Source organism: Choloepus didactylus, chromosome X (assembly GCF_015220235.1).
Source record: "Choloepus didactylus isolate mChoDid1 chromosome X, mChoDid1.pri, whole genome shotgun sequence".
Classification (NCBI taxonomy): Eukaryota; Metazoa; Chordata; class Mammalia; order Pilosa; family Megalonychidae; genus Choloepus; species Choloepus didactylus.
The window spans coordinates 55840603-55858316 of NC_051334.1; the positions used below are offsets into that span (position 1 = coordinate 55840603).

Sequence of the window (17714 nt, forward strand, 5' to 3'; positions counted from 1 at the left end):
GCTTCCATTAATGACCAGAGCTAAGTAAATCAAAGACCATGGACCCAAAGGTCTCACAGGCCAGTTTTCAACTTCAACATAACCGTTTCATAGTAAATGGCACCCTGGGCCTGCCTCCCTTCATTTACTGCAATTCGAACACATTTACTGAGCACCTACTAAGCATATCATCCACGCTTCTCTGCAAAACAGACAGCATGGAAGCAAGGATCCAAAGTATTCACCCACCCACACCACTTGGGGTTTAGGTTCAGCGCAGCAATAGGGGTATGCTGGGTGATCTGCCTCCCTACCTGCATCTCTTGTGAACTGAGCACCTCAGGCTGCCCAGCAATCACCACTGAGTCGGTTTCAGCCTCCCCATCCATGATATCCCCATCTGCCACCTCTGTCTGAGTGACATCATGATCCTCCTCCTGCACTTCTGCTTCCCCAGGCTCGCCTGAAACAATCAACCAACCAGCAAAATAATCAAAGGGTGCCTATATACTAGGCACCATGAGGCAAGCGTAAAGACAATAAGGCCCCTTCCCTGGGTAAGTTTACAAGTTCTCAGAGAAAAAATGAATGGGTGACAAAGGAAAAGACGAGGCTACGTGTGAGGATAGCCAAATAAGGCTGCAATTTTAAGGAACTCTTTGTGGGGCAGATTCCCACACCGCTATGACAGATCTCTGGAAGGCCAGCAGGTTCCCAGGGAAACAATACCAAGCTATAACAGCTGTGATCCCATGCCCATCAAATAATTACTCCCACCCCTTCAGTTCTCTAGTCCATGGTTCTGCTTCCCTACCTGGGCCCTGCTGGTTGCTATTGGAGTCCTGAGAGGCTCCTTGGGCATCCTGCTCAGACTTGCTCTTGCTAGAAGCACTCTTACTGCCAAAAAGGCTACTAGGCTGGTTCACAATCCGGGAAAGTGTTTCCAAAGGCTTCAGAGCAGCATTGACTGTGTTGGCCATGTTGGGACTGAGATAAAGGAAGACACAGAGATGGGCTGAGCACAGAAGTATCAGGGATCCTGTAAGTGCTACTAATGCCCCTATAATAAAAGCTACTACTAACGAAGAAAGGGGCACAAGATCGCAGACCTAACCGTCTATTTATTACTATTTAGAAGAAAAAATACTTGACTTAGAAGTTCTTCAAGGAACCACCCCAGAAGCAAGGGTTAAATCAATGCCATATTTCATAGGGTTGCAGTAACCATGTAAGGAACAAATTCTGATCGTAAGTCAGAATATATCCTGAACACCACATGCAAGCAGCAAGCCACTTCTCAAGATACACCTAAGTGGTTTGTGTAAAAAAAAAAAAAAAAAAAAAAAAAAAACACTAGCATTTAGTCCCTACCTCTTAAGAGCTCAGAGTAACATAATAGTTTTGAGGATTTCCAAATATACTCTGTAGGGCTTCTTAAGGTTCAGTATAAGCACTACAGGGGCTGCAATGCAGTTGGAGGTGTGGTGTGATTCTAGGTATAATAAGATATGTGAGGCCAAGTAAGTGCCAACTAAAACTAGAGCAACTTGGCTTTTCTCTGTTACATGTCACTGTGCCCCTGGGCATCCAGACACTGGTCTGATACCATTACACATGAAAAGAAACCAGGGCTTCTCAGGGAAATGACTGACTGAAAGAATCATGGAAGGTACAAGGTGAGCCTGGGACATATTAAGTCGGAAGGTTTTCAAAAATTAATGGGGGTTGGTGGGGAAGTAAAATGGTACAGCCTATCTGGAGGGCAGTGTGGTGGTTCCACAGGAAGGTAAATATGGGGTTACCATATGGTCCTACAACCCTGTTATTGGGTAAATACTTGGAAGAACTGAGAGCAGGGATACAAATTGAACACTGGTGTTTATGGTGGCAGTATTCACAATTTCCAATGGATGGAGGCGGCCTAAGGGTACACTGACTGATGAACTGAATGGCTAACTATGGTATATACATACAATGGACTATTGTGGCTGGAAGAAGAAATGAAGTTGTGAGGCATGCAACTAGGTGAATGAAACTTGAAGACAGTATGTTGAGTGAAAGAAACCAGAAAGGAAAAGACAGATATTATAACTAACACCTCATTAATATGGACCAATAATAATGTACAAACTGTGAGAACTGAATTTGAGGGCATAGGTTATCAGGGGAAGGCTTATGGTAAAGGTTCCTAGATTGTAAGCTCCTACAGCAGTTACAGCTAATCCTGAGTTGTAATGGTTATTTCTAAATTCTGAGATGCTGAGTTCTTTGTGTATAACCTGATCGGTCCCTGGAACTTTGGGTATGTGTGACACCTGAGCCTTAGAGCCAGAGTTCGACAGCTATGAATGTCAGCATTACCCCATATAGCAAATGTTAAAGAAGCTGAAAAAGAGATCAGATGTCAATTAGAGATACGAATGAAGCTGATCTGGTTAGGACTAAGGAAAACCAGACAAAAGGGTAAAGGACAATACTGATGGTGTTTTAAAACTTTAACTTTTATGTGAGACAAAAGGAAGAGAAGTTTATTTGGTGCAAAATCTGTATATTCTGTAGTACACTATATAATTTAACTTACATGGTCAGTTTATCCAAACACCATAATTACATGGAACTTTAAATAGGGAGTGAGATCTGATTGGTTTGTACAGGTTAGTGTGAAACCCCGATACACTGCAGAATAATATGGGCAGAGATTAAAAATACAGTTGCAAAGCCCCCTTGAGGAACTGGGGGAAAATGTGGAAATATTAAAACATATCCACCTGGGGAATTCCTGATATTCTCATAAGCATTAGGGACTACCAATTTAGAAGAGTGAGTCCTTAATCTTGGGGCTTTCCCTTAGGCAAAGGAGAGGCTAAGCCTACTTATAATTGTGCCTAAGAGTCACCCCCAGAGAAACTCTTTTGTTGCTCAGATGTGGGCTCTCTGAGCCAACTTGGCAGGTAGACTCACTGCCCTCCCCCCATGTGGGATATGACTCCCAGGGGAGCAAATCTCCCTGGCAAAGTGGGACATGACTCCCAGGGATGAGCCTGGACCTGGCATTGTGGGATTGAGAAAACCTTCTTGACCAAAAGGGGGAAGAGAAATGAAACAAAATAAAGTTTCAGTGGCTGAGAGACTTCAAATGGAGTTGAGAGATCATTCTGGAGGTTATTCTTATGCATTATATAGATATACCTTTTTACTTTTCAGTGTATTGGAATAGCTAGAAGGAAATACCTGAATCTGTTTAACTGCAACCCAGTAGCCTTGATTCTTGAAGAGTTTATAAGTATATAGCTATACGGTGTGACTGTGTGATTGTGAAAACCTTGTGGCTTACACTCCCTTTATCCAGTGTATGGACAGATGAATAGAAAAATGGTAACAAAAATTAAATGAATAATGGGGGCGATGCTTTGGGTATTCTTATTTACTTTTATTTTTACTCTTAGTTTTTTTTTTGAGTCATGAAAATGTTCAAAAATTGATTGTGGTGATGAATGCACAACTACATGATGGCACGTTGAATTATTGTATGGTATGTGAATATATCTCAATAAAACTGAATTAAAAAATTAATGAGGTCATTACCAAAGGCCAAATTTGAGCATCAAAAAGAATAATGATGGCAATGGATAATAACACTTGGAATATAAAAATAATCTGAGTCCAAAAGGGTTACCAAAACGGGGAGAGGGAATTCGTCGTTACAGAAGAATGTCAGCTAATAAATAAGAACAACAGAAACTTAAAGTCTCATTTTGCAACCACCAATGAGTGATCCAGGCAAGGATTTCCAAAGAATGCTAAAATTACTGAGTCAAAATCTTTGGTGTACAGGATATTCACACACAATGTTTACACGATGTCAAAGTATCACCTCACAGACTACTTATTAATTACAAAGGAGAAATCTACACAATAACACCTTAATGATGTGCTCAAACTTAGTATTAACAATAGGACAAATTGGTATAATGTGTCAAGTGATGTGATGCACCAAGAAGGACACACATTACTTATATAGCATGCTTGCCAAACTTGAACCTAACCACGAGGAAGCAATCAGACAAAGATTGTGGGATATTTTATAAGACATCTGGGCCTGGATGCTTCCAGTCAAATGTCAAACAAAATGAAAGACACGACAGCAAATTCAATGTGTGACCTTCATTGGATCCTGGATCAGAACACCTTCCCCCAAGCTATAAAATCACAGTTGGATATTACTATATTGAAGGTAAATTTCTTGGATATGATAATGGTATTCTAGCCATGTTAGAGAATGTTTATTATATGAGAAATACACTGAAGTATTTAGAAAGTGTCATATTGTTTGCAACATATTTCAAATGATTTAGCCCCTAAAAGGGGGTAGGCGACAGAGGAAGGAGATAAAGTGAATGGGGCAAAATGTTAAACACTGGTTATCTAGGTGAGACATATGATATTCATTACTCTACTGTGAGTTTGAAATTTTTTTTAAAAAAATTGATGGGGTGTTATCAGGACAAAGAATTCAGCTACTGGCCAAAGAAAAATAATTCAATCATTGCTTTTCAAAATTCACGAGTCCATAATAGCACTTGGAAAATAGAAAGCTAGAAAAACCTCACATACTGCCACTTGAAGTGGTGATTAAATCTATTTTTGACTTTACTCTGAAAACTAGTAACTAAAGTAGGAAAATTTCAGTTCTTAGCTTTTTTTTCCCAGTAAGAACTACATTTCAGAATAACCAAATACTTTCCCTCTTAAACTGGTACAGAAAAATGCCAGCTAATCTTGATTCTTGAAGACAAGTGTATAACTATATAACTTATATGGTGTGATTGTGATTGTGAAAACCTTGTGGCTCAGACTCCCTTTATCCAGTGTCTGGACAGATAAGTAGAAAAATGGGGACAAAAAAGTAAATGAATAGGAGGGATGGGATGTTTTGGGTGTTCTTTTTTACTTTGTTTTTTATTCCTATTTTTCTTTTTCTTTTTTTTTGGAGTAATGAAAATGTTCAAAAATTTATTGTGGTGATGAATGAACAACTGTATGATGATACTGTGAACAACTGACTATATACTTCGGGTGACTATATCTCAATTTCAGGGAAAAAATGCCAGCTAATTATGTAGAAGGAACAACAGAAATTAGAAATTAACTGTAAAGCAATGATTATCAATTATTGGCAGTAAGACCATTAATTAGGTACAGGGAGGATGGGAAAATAGACATTTCCATAGTACCAAAGTAACAATACAGATTAGTTTCTAGTGAGATGGGGGGAAAACATAACAAATTATCACTCTAATCCAGTGGACAATTTTAACATCATTAAAGGAGTTCAAAGAGCTGTGCCTACCCATGATACAATATGAGATGTATATCACCTAAGACATATTCTAGGTAAAAATGTTTCAATGGCTCTAGTTTTAATTGCTACCAGTTTACAGAAAAACAGGGAGTAAAGGAACAAATTAAGCACATTGCAAGGAAGCAAGTGGATCAAATCTAGCAGGTGAAACATTCTATAAGACAGTAGGCTTGGTAACGTCCACAAGTTAGTGTCATGAACACACAGCAACAAAATAAAGATAAAAAAATGATCTGTGTTAGATTAAGAGAGAGTCAGATGACATAACCAGATGCAATAAGATTCTTAATTGGATTCTGGTTTGTACAAAAATTTTTTAATACAGATTTGGGCATTAGGATAAAAATTTATTTACATGGGAAGGCAGAGACCAATAATTGAAAAAAAAGCAGGTTACACACAGTATATACAATATAATATTTTAGTAAGAGATATATTATGTATGCAAAGAAATATATTGAAAGATATATGATAAAGGTAATGATAGTACCTGGGTGGTAGGAATATGGGGTTTACTTTCTTATAGTGCTCATCTGTATTTCTGATAATACACATATACTCTTCTTATAATAAAAGGTTATTTTTAATTAAAGGAGGGAAGCTTGAAGGAAAAAAAAAGAAAAACACTGACATACTGCAAATTTTGAGTTTGCAGCAAATGAGAAAACTAAGGAAAGTGCCTTATTAAAAGCAATAATACTAAGAACTCAGGCCTCCCATCTATACCCGATGCTTTCCTACCATACCAGCTGTCTCCTCACCACTCATTTGTTGAGGATACATGAAATACTACGCAAATGGAGAAATAAGTAGCATGATTACAGGGGTGGGAGAAAGCCTGGGGCTGGAGATAGGGAATGATTTTACCTCGACAGGTCCAGGCTGTGAGGCACTCTGGCCAAGTCGTTAACCAGCCCCTTCTTCAGGAAGAGTCGAATGATGTTGTTCATGCCATTGTGTTGGGTCTTGGCTGTGGCACTGCTGTAGAAGCTGGAGGTGGAAGGGCAGGACTCCATGATAGTACTGATGATACACATCACTGCTTGAAGCCTGGGAGAGAAGTATGACACCACTATCATGTGAATAAAGCCCATTCTCAGGCTATGTCTTCACTGACTGGCCTCAGATAACCTTCCTATGCATTTCCTTCTGGAAGTAACATCTGAACAGGTGAGAACTCACTCCCTGGGTGGTAGCATTCTTCAAATTCTTTAAACACAATAGTTTTTTTTTAGTAAGACCGAATAATCTGTTCAATGTCTTGCTTGAACAGACCACAGAAATACAGTGAAAATGTCCCTTTGTTTCCTCTCTAAGTTGTTTACCTACCTTCTCCAAATGTAATCAATGTTCTGGGTACTTGGAAGCACGAGAGCTATAGAGGACCAGAGAACGTGCAATGCCAATAAGACTACAACTCTTTTTCAAGTGCAAGGAACCCAATGATGAAGAATGGAGTAAGGGGATGCTATTAGTTATCAGCACTAGGTCAGCCATGGATTTTACCTGGCATGTTTTTCGGTACTCTCAGTCATAGCCAGTGCCCGTCCCAGGGCTGCCTTTACTTCATTCACTAGTGCCACCTGGGCATCTGTGCCACTTCCTGCAGCAGCCAGGCTTGCGAGGAATAGGCGGGCCAGGGCAGGTGTGTCCTTGTCTTCTGCATTCTGGGTATGTGGGAGGAGGTGGTCCAGAACAAAAGCTAGCACGCTGCAGTCCTGTAAAATCATTAATCATGACATTCATTCACAAGCACAATTATACCATATCATTTGCACAGCAACAAAGGTGCACACATAACTGATCCATGGTCACCCAGTGAGTGATTTTCAGGTCCACTTTATAGATGAGGAAACCAAGGCTCAAAGGTTCAAGCTAAATAAGTAGCAAATCCAGATATATTGCTTTCAAATTTCCCACTACACAGTTTATACATTTCGATGCCACTTGGTATTTCAAGTGTGATATTTCACAATTCAATTAAACTACAATATCTATTGACATTTACGATGTGCCCAGGAACCTCTGCTGCAAAACTGGTCAGAGTTGAATGAGAGACAATATAGCCACAGATTTGCATATGGAAAATATTTAAAGTAATTCAACATTAATTACTCGAAATAGCAAAAAAGGCTCAACAACAGGAGAAGGAAATTTACTCAGACTCTTCTTTTCCTCTAACAATGACTTCTGCCCTGATAATTCCTTATTTTAGCCTTAGAAAGAAACTTAGTAATGTCATTCAAGCAGATTTTGGATCAAAATACATTGAAGATTTTGGAACTATGTAGAGGTGATGGTTTCATAACACTGTGAATGTAGTAAACGCTATGAATTGTATACTTTAAAATAGTAACTTTTATTTTATGTGAACTTTATCTCACTAAGAATAATGCACTGAAGAATTCCAGAATTCTAGAATCTGAGAAATTAGATAAGGTGACCTTGTTAAGAAAGGACTATTAGAAATGCAAATTAACTCCCCAGTACTGAATAAAGTACAAAGTTAAAATTGCTTTCTGAATAAAAGTGTAAATAATGTTATAAGACAGTATCAGTAAACACTGGGAAAAATGCTTTGCAATTTGGGAAAGCAGGGTGACCAAGTAGAAAGAATCTGAATTTGGAATCAGAGACCTGAGTTCTAATTTAGCTGCTATTCTGCAGTGTGACCTTGGGCAAATTATTTACTCCTCTGAGCTTTTTCTCTTCTCTGTTAAAGACAGCAATACCAACAGCCTTTGTAGGGCTGAGGTGAGGATTATCAGGAGTATCTGAAAAGCACCTATCAGTACCCCGTAACAGTAGTCATTTGACACATATTAAGCAGATATGTAGTAAATTGGTAATTAAATGTCTTATACAGGTAATATTGTTATATATATAACTGGCTTAAATGAGTAAAAGCTTTGAATTAAAAGATTAATACATATTCAATACATACGCCTCACAAAAGACTTATATCTAGAACATATAAAGAACTCAACAGAAGACATAACACGAAGACATGGTCAGCAGGGAAATGCAAATTTTAACGATAATGCAATATTACTACAAATCCTCTAGAGATTAGCTAAAACGAAAAACAGGAAGAACATCTGTTTTGGCAAAGCAGGTAAATCAACCACAACTGTTTTATGCTGCCACTGATAGTATAAATTGACACAACCATGTTAACTGTTTGGCACCATCTACTAAAGTTGAACTTATACATACACTAGAGCCCAGCAACTCTACTAGACATATCCCAAACAAAAATGCTTATATATGTTCACCAAATGATGTATATGAATGCTTGTAGCAGCATTATTTATAATAACTCCAAAAGGAAAGTTACCCAATTGCCTATTAACAGAATGGATAAAAAAATTATGGTACACGCACACAATGGAATTCTATATAGCCACGAGAATAAATAAACTACAATTACACACAAAAATCAGACTCTCTGTCTACAACACTAGTTTTCCTTTTCTACTCTCAACCCTCTGCAACTCACTAACCATAAAATTACTCTATTTTTGACCCACAAAATGAGGCAATCTTTATTATAAAACCTCCTTGGACATCCTTTTTACATGAATACAGTTTCTCAAAGTGCCCTCTCATGTGAAAAATAACCTGAAGAGAATTCTGCATCAGTACATATATAAAATGACTTAATTCTTACCCTATCAGTTCTACTGATAGACACGAATAGGATTTTCCCATATTTTTTTTTATTACTGACACTGCTACCTCATCTATCTCTGCACATGTGCAGATATATCTGGAAGATAAACACCTATATTCCTGTATATAAAGTTTATTCAACCACCCCCTAAGACACCTTTAGATGCCCAACACACACACACACACACACACACACACACACAACACAGAGGAAGAAACATCCTTAAGTTCTTGATCTCCCGCTTCATTCCTCAAATCCAATTATTGTCTGTCCATTCTAACTTTAAAACATCTCTTCAGCATACCCATTTTGCCCCAACTGTACCAAGATCATGTACAGAATCTAGAATACTATATCAGATTCCTAACTGGTCTGTCTGACTCCAGGCTTGCCTTTAGCAATTTCAACACTGCAAACCAAGTAATTCTCTAGAGAACAAAGCTCATCAATTAACTTTGTGCATAAGCCAACAGCTCCACATCATGGGGAAAAGGTCTATCTCTTTAACAAGTCTTCAGGCTCCTGCCTTCCTTACCACTGGGTTAGTGTTTAGCATGCATGGGTTCCTAGCAAAGTGGCAAACACACAGTAGGTACCCAAATGATGAAAGTACAAAATAGCAGGCAGAAGTTGGAAATAATACCTCTTTGATCAGCTCTGACTGGCCCACAGTGTAGCTGTAGTTGGCAATCAGGGTAGCAATACCAACATAGGACCTCACCAACTCTGCCAGGAGACGAAGGATAGTGGAGGTAGGCATTAAAGGTTTGCTGCCCTTGCCCTTCTGCTTGCCTTCCTCGGAGGCCCGGTCCCCTTCTTTATCTTTCTTCCCATCTCGAGCATCCTCTGGAGTTGAAGCTGTTGAGAAAGAGCCAGAATACAATACTGGAGACATCGAGCCTTAAGTGAAGAGAACACTACTTCGCCACTTTAGGCCACTCATACAAACATCCTCCCCACACTGCAACGGAAGGACAGATAGGTAAAATGATCCACGTTAGACACAGTCTGTGGGAGACTTTGCCTAACTGTTCACACATCTCCCACCATTCCCCCTCCTCTTGCACATCATTTTATGCTCCACAATCACTGTACTAATTAGTAGCTCCACAAACACAGCTTGAGTCCTCTTTTATCTCTTCTCTCCCATGTCTGCCTGGCAGACTCTTCTCTTACCTAGTTCAGCAGAAGTACTGACCTCCTCTATAAATGCTTTCCTGTCTCACCCAGACATATTGAGATACTATTATGTGCCCCCTATACCTTATCCAAACATGCCCCCCATTCTGGCATTTAACTTGTATTATAACTGTTGCAAGTCTCCTTTCCTCACTAGATAAAGTTCTTTATGTGCAGGGATTGAACCTGCTTCATTCTGGTGTCTAATATAGTCTGTCACATAGTGGGCACTGATGTTTCCCTTGAATGACATTGCCATCACCCATTCTACTACATATGGACAGAAAGCCTACTAAAATATGAGTTAATCAATATCTTACTGCTAGCCTTTCACTGATCTCCAGGGATTAGCCTGATACTAAGCACAATTCTCAAAGACTTCCTATCCATGGAGAACCAGTTATCACAGGACATGTCTCTAATTCATGGTGAGAAGCCAATGAGTTCTGTTGACACTGCCATAAGGCAGGAACCCCATCATGCAAAGCTTAGAGCAACATTAGCATGTCTGACACCAAAGCTCTATAAGCCACCAAAAGAGAGGCATGGAGTAGTTTAAAAGAGTAGCACTAAAGGATATACCATAGCAACCATTACTGAGTTAGTTAAGTCATAGCATCATTAACTTCAGTATATAGAGATCCTTGATTTACAGAACATTGGACTCACCCTGAGGACGTTCACTTAGATAAGGAAATGTGACAATTATGCCTATATTCCTCTATCCCCTGCCCAGGACACCCAGTTTCTTCAAGTTGCCTTCCAAAGAAATAACAACATGAGAGGGAGAAAAGCAAACCATTACCTTCTCCTTGGGAGGTACCAGATGCAGAAGTCTCAGCGGAGGTACCATCTGCAGCAAAGACTTGACTCTAAGGAAGAAGAACATTCCTGAGCCATTATTAATTTCAAAGACAGTTGCTACCAAAGGCAGGACTCCTTCCAAGGAGTCCTGGGAATGCCAGATTCTCCTTGGCAGACCCTTTAATTGCATTCCTTCCGCCACCTCCTCCCCAATACTATAATGTGTGGGCAACCATCATTATCAACACAGTAACTGGGAGATTGGGGGGAAGGGATAGGGAAGAATGGGCATAGAAAAATTAATTAAGGAAACATGTCCAACCACCGGAGAGAGAAACAAACAAACAAACGAAGGACAACCCAATTTTATCTTAATTTTTAGGCAACACGTAATTTACAGATATGTCACATTCAGTACTTTTGCATCCCTGGCATATCCCTGAACCCTGAGAACACAAAGGCATCAGAAAGGGAGAAGGCTGCTGGAAATGACTTACATTAATGGAAAAACCTGATTGTGTATCAAAGTCACTGCCCTGACGAGTAAGTGACCGGTACTGCTGGTACACATCATCGCCCATGTCTTGCAGGAGCTGACCAACCTCCTGGGTCATACCCCCAGGTTTAGGATCACATTTGTCAGCTAGAAAAACAAAAAGAGAAAACAAAACTCATAATTGTGCAATGTTTTCGCCCTTCTGGAAGCCTGGTCAATTTCATTTCAGGTGGTTAGGAGTATTTACACAGTGACATTGGCTAAGTTTTCACTTAAGAATGAGGAGCTTCAGGACTTCATTCATTCATCGTACACATAATGGAATATTATTCAGAAGTGAGTGTAATTAACAACACTGAATTACGTGTGTGCTTGATGTTGAAAGTGGAAGTTTAGAGTTGTGTATGGCACTAGAAGGAAAGTTGGAGGATAAACATGGGACTGTATATAACAGTGAAACCTTTGATGGACGATGACTGTGATTAGTAGTACAAATACAAAAATGTTCTTTCATGAACTAGAACAAATGTATGTCAAAATTACAAGGAATTAATAACAGTGGGATATGGGAAAAATGCACCTATTGCAAACTATGGCCTATAGTTAACAGTAATATTTTAATATTGTTTCATCAACAGTAACAAATGTAAAAGACCAATGCCAGGAGTCAATAATTTGGGGGGATAAGGAGCATGGGATGTTTTTTCCTCTTTTTTTAGAGTAATGAAAATGTTCTAAAATGGATTGTGGTGATGAATGCACAACTATGTGACGCTATTTTGTACCACTGATCAAACCCTTTGAACGCAGTGTATGTGAATATATCAATAAAACGGCATTAAAAATATATGTATCTCCTTAATAACTGTTATACTGATTACATGTTGAAATAGCAGTTGTGAAATGTATCAGGTTAAATAAAATATATTCTCATAATTTAAAAAAAAAGGAGGAGCAATAGAGCATGGTTGAAAATTTTCATTCTATCACTAACTCATCTTGTGACCACAGGCAATTTATTCCCCTCACATTATTCAGCTATCACTACTAAGCTTAAATGAACATGCCTGGCATTATACCTAGCACAGTGGAAGCTCAGTAAAAGGTTGATACAGCTATATAACGAAATTATTTTCGGGGTGAAGGAAGACTAGATGGGTAAGGGTTCTGTGATAGTGATAGAAGCAAGGAGTTCTATATGGATCAGAGTGCTGTATGTACGGAAAACACCAAAGATTCAGATTTTCTTTATTTATTAAGGCAACATTCCTCAAATTAAGGCAGTTCTGACCAATAAAATCCAGAAGGATTTGACTGGAATGGAATCGGGCTCCAAGCAATTCAGTCATCACTTTCCTAGCACTTAGAAGAAGCACCCAAACTAGGACTAAAGGAGGTGTGGAGCAGTGGCCTCAAAAGGCCAGGACACTGGCTGGAACAACATGACATTGTTACCAGCTGTTTGAGCAATAAAGATGCTTTGCTTCTGAGGGTGAAAACATTAGACACTTCCTGGTATTTTATTTTTAACCTGCTCACTTGGTGCTATTTTAATATTTTTAACCTTTTGAATCTTGTACACACCCTTCCCTCTCTACGGCATGTACTCTAATAGAACAGAACTCTGTCAATCTCCTCATCCTTATCATTCAAGACTAATCTCAGACATCACTTATTCTAAGAAGTTGTCCTACCCCTCCCTCCCCCACCATGTTAATTAAATGTCCTGCCCTAGGAGTCTCCACTACCTTGGCATCTGTCATACTGTAGGATTCATAGCTTCCTCAGAGAATTGCACTGTGTTTCATATTTGTTTTGATTCCCAGAACCTGGACACACAGTGAGTGCTCACTAAGTATGGGTGTTTGAAATGACCCAGGCCAAGTTACATCCTCTGGCATCCAGTCTCCCAAGGTGGGCTAGCCACGTACCTTCCTCTGGAGCATGGTACGCAGCCAGAGCATTCAGCATATCATAGATCACCTCCTTGATGGTATCAGGAATGACAGGCAGAGGTGAGGGCTTCAAAGGAGTTGTCTTCACCAGTTGTACAGCATTAGGGCCTTTAATTCTAAGATTCTCAAATTCATCATCTGAAGCTAAGCCAAAGTGAGGGGGAGAAAAATCAGTCAGTAATGAAGTAGTACCTAAACTTAGTTACTGATAAACAAAGACTCAGAAGAGGGTTTCAGATAGAAGGCCATTACCAACCAGTTTTCAAGTAGCCTACTAGAAAATCTGGCTTTTACCTTCTCTAAATCTTCTCTTGGGATTTAAAATAGTAATACTGAATAGTAGAAAAAGCACAGGCTTTGGAGTTGTAAAGACTTGGTTTTGAAATTGAAATCCAGTTCTGTTACTGGATCATAGCCAAATTACCCCCAACAAACCTCAAATCTTCTCATTCTTGAAATTTAGTTTTGTGGATGACATGAGAGCTTTTAGGAAAAATACCCAGCACAGAGCCAGGTATATAGCTGTGACTGCCAAAATAAATTAGTCCCCTCTCCCAATTTTTTATTACCAACAACAACAACAACAACAAGAAAACCTCACAAACCTACAGATAAGCTGAAAGGTCAGTACAATAAATATCCATACACTTTTCATCTAGAATCACCATATGATGACCCCTAAGTACATCCACATGCATCTCTTAAGAACAAGGACATTCTTCTACATATTAATAATACCATTACAATAATGAAGGAATTTAACATTGGTAACTATATTATCCATACATAACCCATATCCAAATTTCTCAAGATCCAGAATCCAATCAATGTTGTTAGTGGTTATGTCGCCCTAGTCTCCTTTTATGAGAATTCTGTCATGTCATGTAACATTTTTGAAGAGTCTAGGCCAGCTGTCCTGTAGAACGCTCCACAATTTGTATTTATCTAATTGTTTCCTCTCTTTAAAGGTAAGGATCTCTGGTAGGGAATACCACATGGCAAAGCCCGGAGAAGCTACTGAAGGACCTACTGAATTGACCTAAATGACCCACAAGCAATGTCTAAAGGCTTGCCTAAGGAGGCTTTCCAAGTTATAGATCTCACAGAAAATCTCCAGTGTTGTACCACGCCACAGACTGCATGACTCAAAGGCCAGGAACAAGTGAAACTCACCAGTTCCTGAGCCCCGAGGGGCTGGAAGGGCAATGCGGATACAGCAGTTGGCCACTTCTGTGAAAATGTCTGGATTGCGGCAAGCGGCTGGCCCAAGGACACGAAGGATGTAGTTGATTTCCCGAGAGCCAAGGCTGCCAGATACAACACCAGAGGTAGTGCTACCGGCTCCACTTGTAGCTGCTGAGCGAACGACCTAGTAAAGAGAGGGAGAAACACCGCTAATTAAACACTACTGTCTAAAAACACAAATGTAGTCAAGGAAGTCATTAAGGATAAAATGCTTCAAGAAAGTGGATGACAGCTCTGGATTTTTGGGAAAAACATAAGCATGGTCTTTCAAATCCCATCCCTTCCCGAGTCAGAAAATGTGGCTTACAGAAGTTACAGCATTTACCCACAACTATCAATTATCAGATCAGACTGCATGTGATCTTTATAGAAATTGGGAGATATGTCTAGACCATTTATCATCCATCTAGATTATAGCTCCCACATTTCAATGCCAGCTCCTAGCCTTCCTAAATCCTGTTCCAATTTTAAACCAGAATGGGTCAAACTCTAGAAATATAACACTGATGTCAACTTAGTATATAAGAACAAACTTAAACCTTTTCTTTTTTTTTTTTACATTTTATTTTGAAATAAATTCAAAGTTATAGGAACAGTTGCAAAAACAATACAAACCCCATACACAGAACTCCAGCATTTCCTGACCCCCCCGATACCCCGATCCACTAAATTTAACATGTTGTCACACCGCTATTTCTTTCCCTCCCTCCCTCCCTATCTATCATCCATCATCTATTGCTGTCTTCTGAACATATGAGAGCTAGCTGCACACATCCTTGAACAAACACTATAATTCACATATATAATTCCCATGAACAAGAACATTCTTTTATGCAATCCCATTAAGCGCAGCTAAGAAGTACAAGAGATTCAACAATGATACAAAGCTTACATTCTATATTTCCTTTTCCTTATGTCTCAACTGTGTCCCTTTGAGCCTCCTGTCCTCCATCCTCAGATCCCATCCAGGGGCATCCTTGGCATTCAATTGTCATCTATTTAGACTGTTTTTTTTTTTCTCAATCGTGGAAACATATATACAGCCTAAATCTTCCCATTCCACCCCCTCCCTAGCATTCCATTAGTGGGATTAATCACATTTAGAATGTTGTAATGCTATTGCCTTCCCACCATCCATTACTAGAAATTGCCCTTCACCTCAAACAGCAACCCTACACTCATTTCTTAACTCCCCATTGCCCCTTCCCCCATTTCTCTTAACCCATACTGTACTTTTCATGTCTATGGTCATATTCTCTGATAATTTCTTTGTGTTTATTGCGGGGCTTAAAATTAAACTCTTAAATCCATAACAATCTTGTTTTTCTTTGATACCAACCTAATTTCAACAGGACACATAAACTATGTACCTATACTCCTCCATTCCCCCAACTTTATATAGTTCTTGTTAAAAATCACATATTTTACATTGAGTTCAAAACCACTGATTTGTCATTAGAGTTTGTGTATTTTATATCATGTAGGAAGTAAACAGTGGAGTTACAAATAAAAAATTATTGACTTCTATTTGTATTCCATTGTGGTCAGAGATTGTGCTTTGAATATGTTCAACTGTTTTTTTTTTTTAATTTATTGAGGCTTGTTTTATGTCCCAGCATATGGTCCATTCTGGAGAAAGATCCGTGATCACTAGAGAAAAATGAGTGTCCTGGTGATTTGGGATGTAAGGTTCTACACATGTCTGTTAAAATTCTCTATATCTCTTTCTACTTTCTTTGTTTCTCTGTCAGTAGGGCTCCTTTAGTATCTCAAATAGGGCAGGTCTTTTATTGGCAAACTCTCTCAGCATTTGTTTGTGAAAAATTTAAGGTCTCCCTCAAATTTGAAGGAGAGTTTTGCTGGATAAAGTATTCTTGGTTGGATATTTTTCTCTCTCAGAGTTTTAAATATGCCTTCTCGCCTCCATGGTGGCCGCTGAGTAGTCACAACTGAGTCTTATGTTGTTTCTTTTGTATGTGGTGAATTGTTTTTCTCTTGCCGCTTTCAGAACTTGCTCCTTCTCTTCAGTATTTGAGAGTCTGATCAGAATATGTCTTGGAGTGGGTTTATTTGGATTTATTGTACTTGGAGTTCACTGGGCATTTATGCTTTGTGTATTTATATTGTGTAGAAGGTTTGTGAAGTTTTCCCCAACAATTTCTTTGAATACTCTTTCTAGACCTTTACCCTTCTCTTCCCCTTCTCGGACACCAATGAGTCTTAAATTTGGACGTTTTATTTTATCGATCATATCCCTGAGATTCTTTTCGATTTTTTTCTCCATTCTTTCTTTTGTTCTTTCATTTTCTGTTCTATGGACCTGTAGGACACTGAGTTGTGCAACTTCCTCTAATCTTGTACTATGAGTATCCAGAGTCTTTTTAATTTGGCCAACCATTTCTTTTATTTCCATAAGATCTTCTATTTTTTTAATTTAATCTTCCAATTTCTTCTTTATGCTCTTCTAGGATCTTCTTTATGTCTCTTTTATCCTGCTCCATGGCTGTCTTCATGTCTTTTATATCCTGTGCCATGTTTTCGTTCCTCGATTGTAATTGTTTGATTAATTGTGCCAAGTACTGTGTCTCTTCTGATTATTCTGATTTGGGTGTTTAGGATCAGGTTCTCCATATCGTCTGGTTTTATCATATGCATTAAGATTTTCTGTTGTTTTTGGCCTCCTGGCATTTGCTTTGCTTGATAGGGTTCTTTCAAGTTGTAAAAAAAACATACCAATCTAATTTTTCAGAAATACAAGTTGGTGGCGTACACTTTCTCTAAATAACCAGCAGATGGCATCTGCGAGTCACCTATACCCCTCAAGTCAGTTGTCCCCAACTCTGTCTCTGTGGTGTGTGGGGAAATGATTTTTGTGGGGTTCAGTTGGTGAACTCAAGTTTGGGTTTCTGTTGGAGCCGTACACCCTGAACGTGGTGCGTATGTCTGGGTGGTCAGGGAGGCAGGGCAGCTTTAATATTCAAACCTCCCAGGTGTTCCTGGAGATTCAAGGCTGTTGCAAGA

General features: G+C 39.1%; 1 protein-coding gene across 15 annotated transcripts in view; it reads right to left on the minus strand.

Moving 5' to 3' along the window:
* Window positions 1–17714, minus strand: part of LOC119523165 (E3 ubiquitin-protein ligase HUWE1) — a 193630-nt gene that overhangs the window by 27927 nt on the left and 147989 nt on the right. For all 15 annotated transcript variants that reach the window (XM_037821953.1, XM_037821948.1, XM_037821960.1 and 12 more), the window contains 9 exons: window positions 14622–14817; window positions 13425–13592; window positions 11495–11640; window positions 10999–11065; window positions 9658–9872; window positions 6848–7059; window positions 6209–6391; window positions 794–966; window positions 294–442 (listed from right to left, as the gene is read on the minus strand). In XM_037821953.1, coding sequence (XP_037677881.1) covers window positions 294–442; window positions 794–966; window positions 6209–6391; window positions 6848–7059; window positions 9658–9872; window positions 10999–11065; window positions 11495–11640; window positions 13425–13592; window positions 14622–14817 — 1509 coding nt within the window. The remainder of the gene's footprint in view (window positions 1–293; window positions 443–793; window positions 967–6208; window positions 6392–6847; window positions 7060–9657; window positions 9873–10998; window positions 11066–11494; window positions 11641–13424; window positions 13593–14621; window positions 14818–17714) is intronic.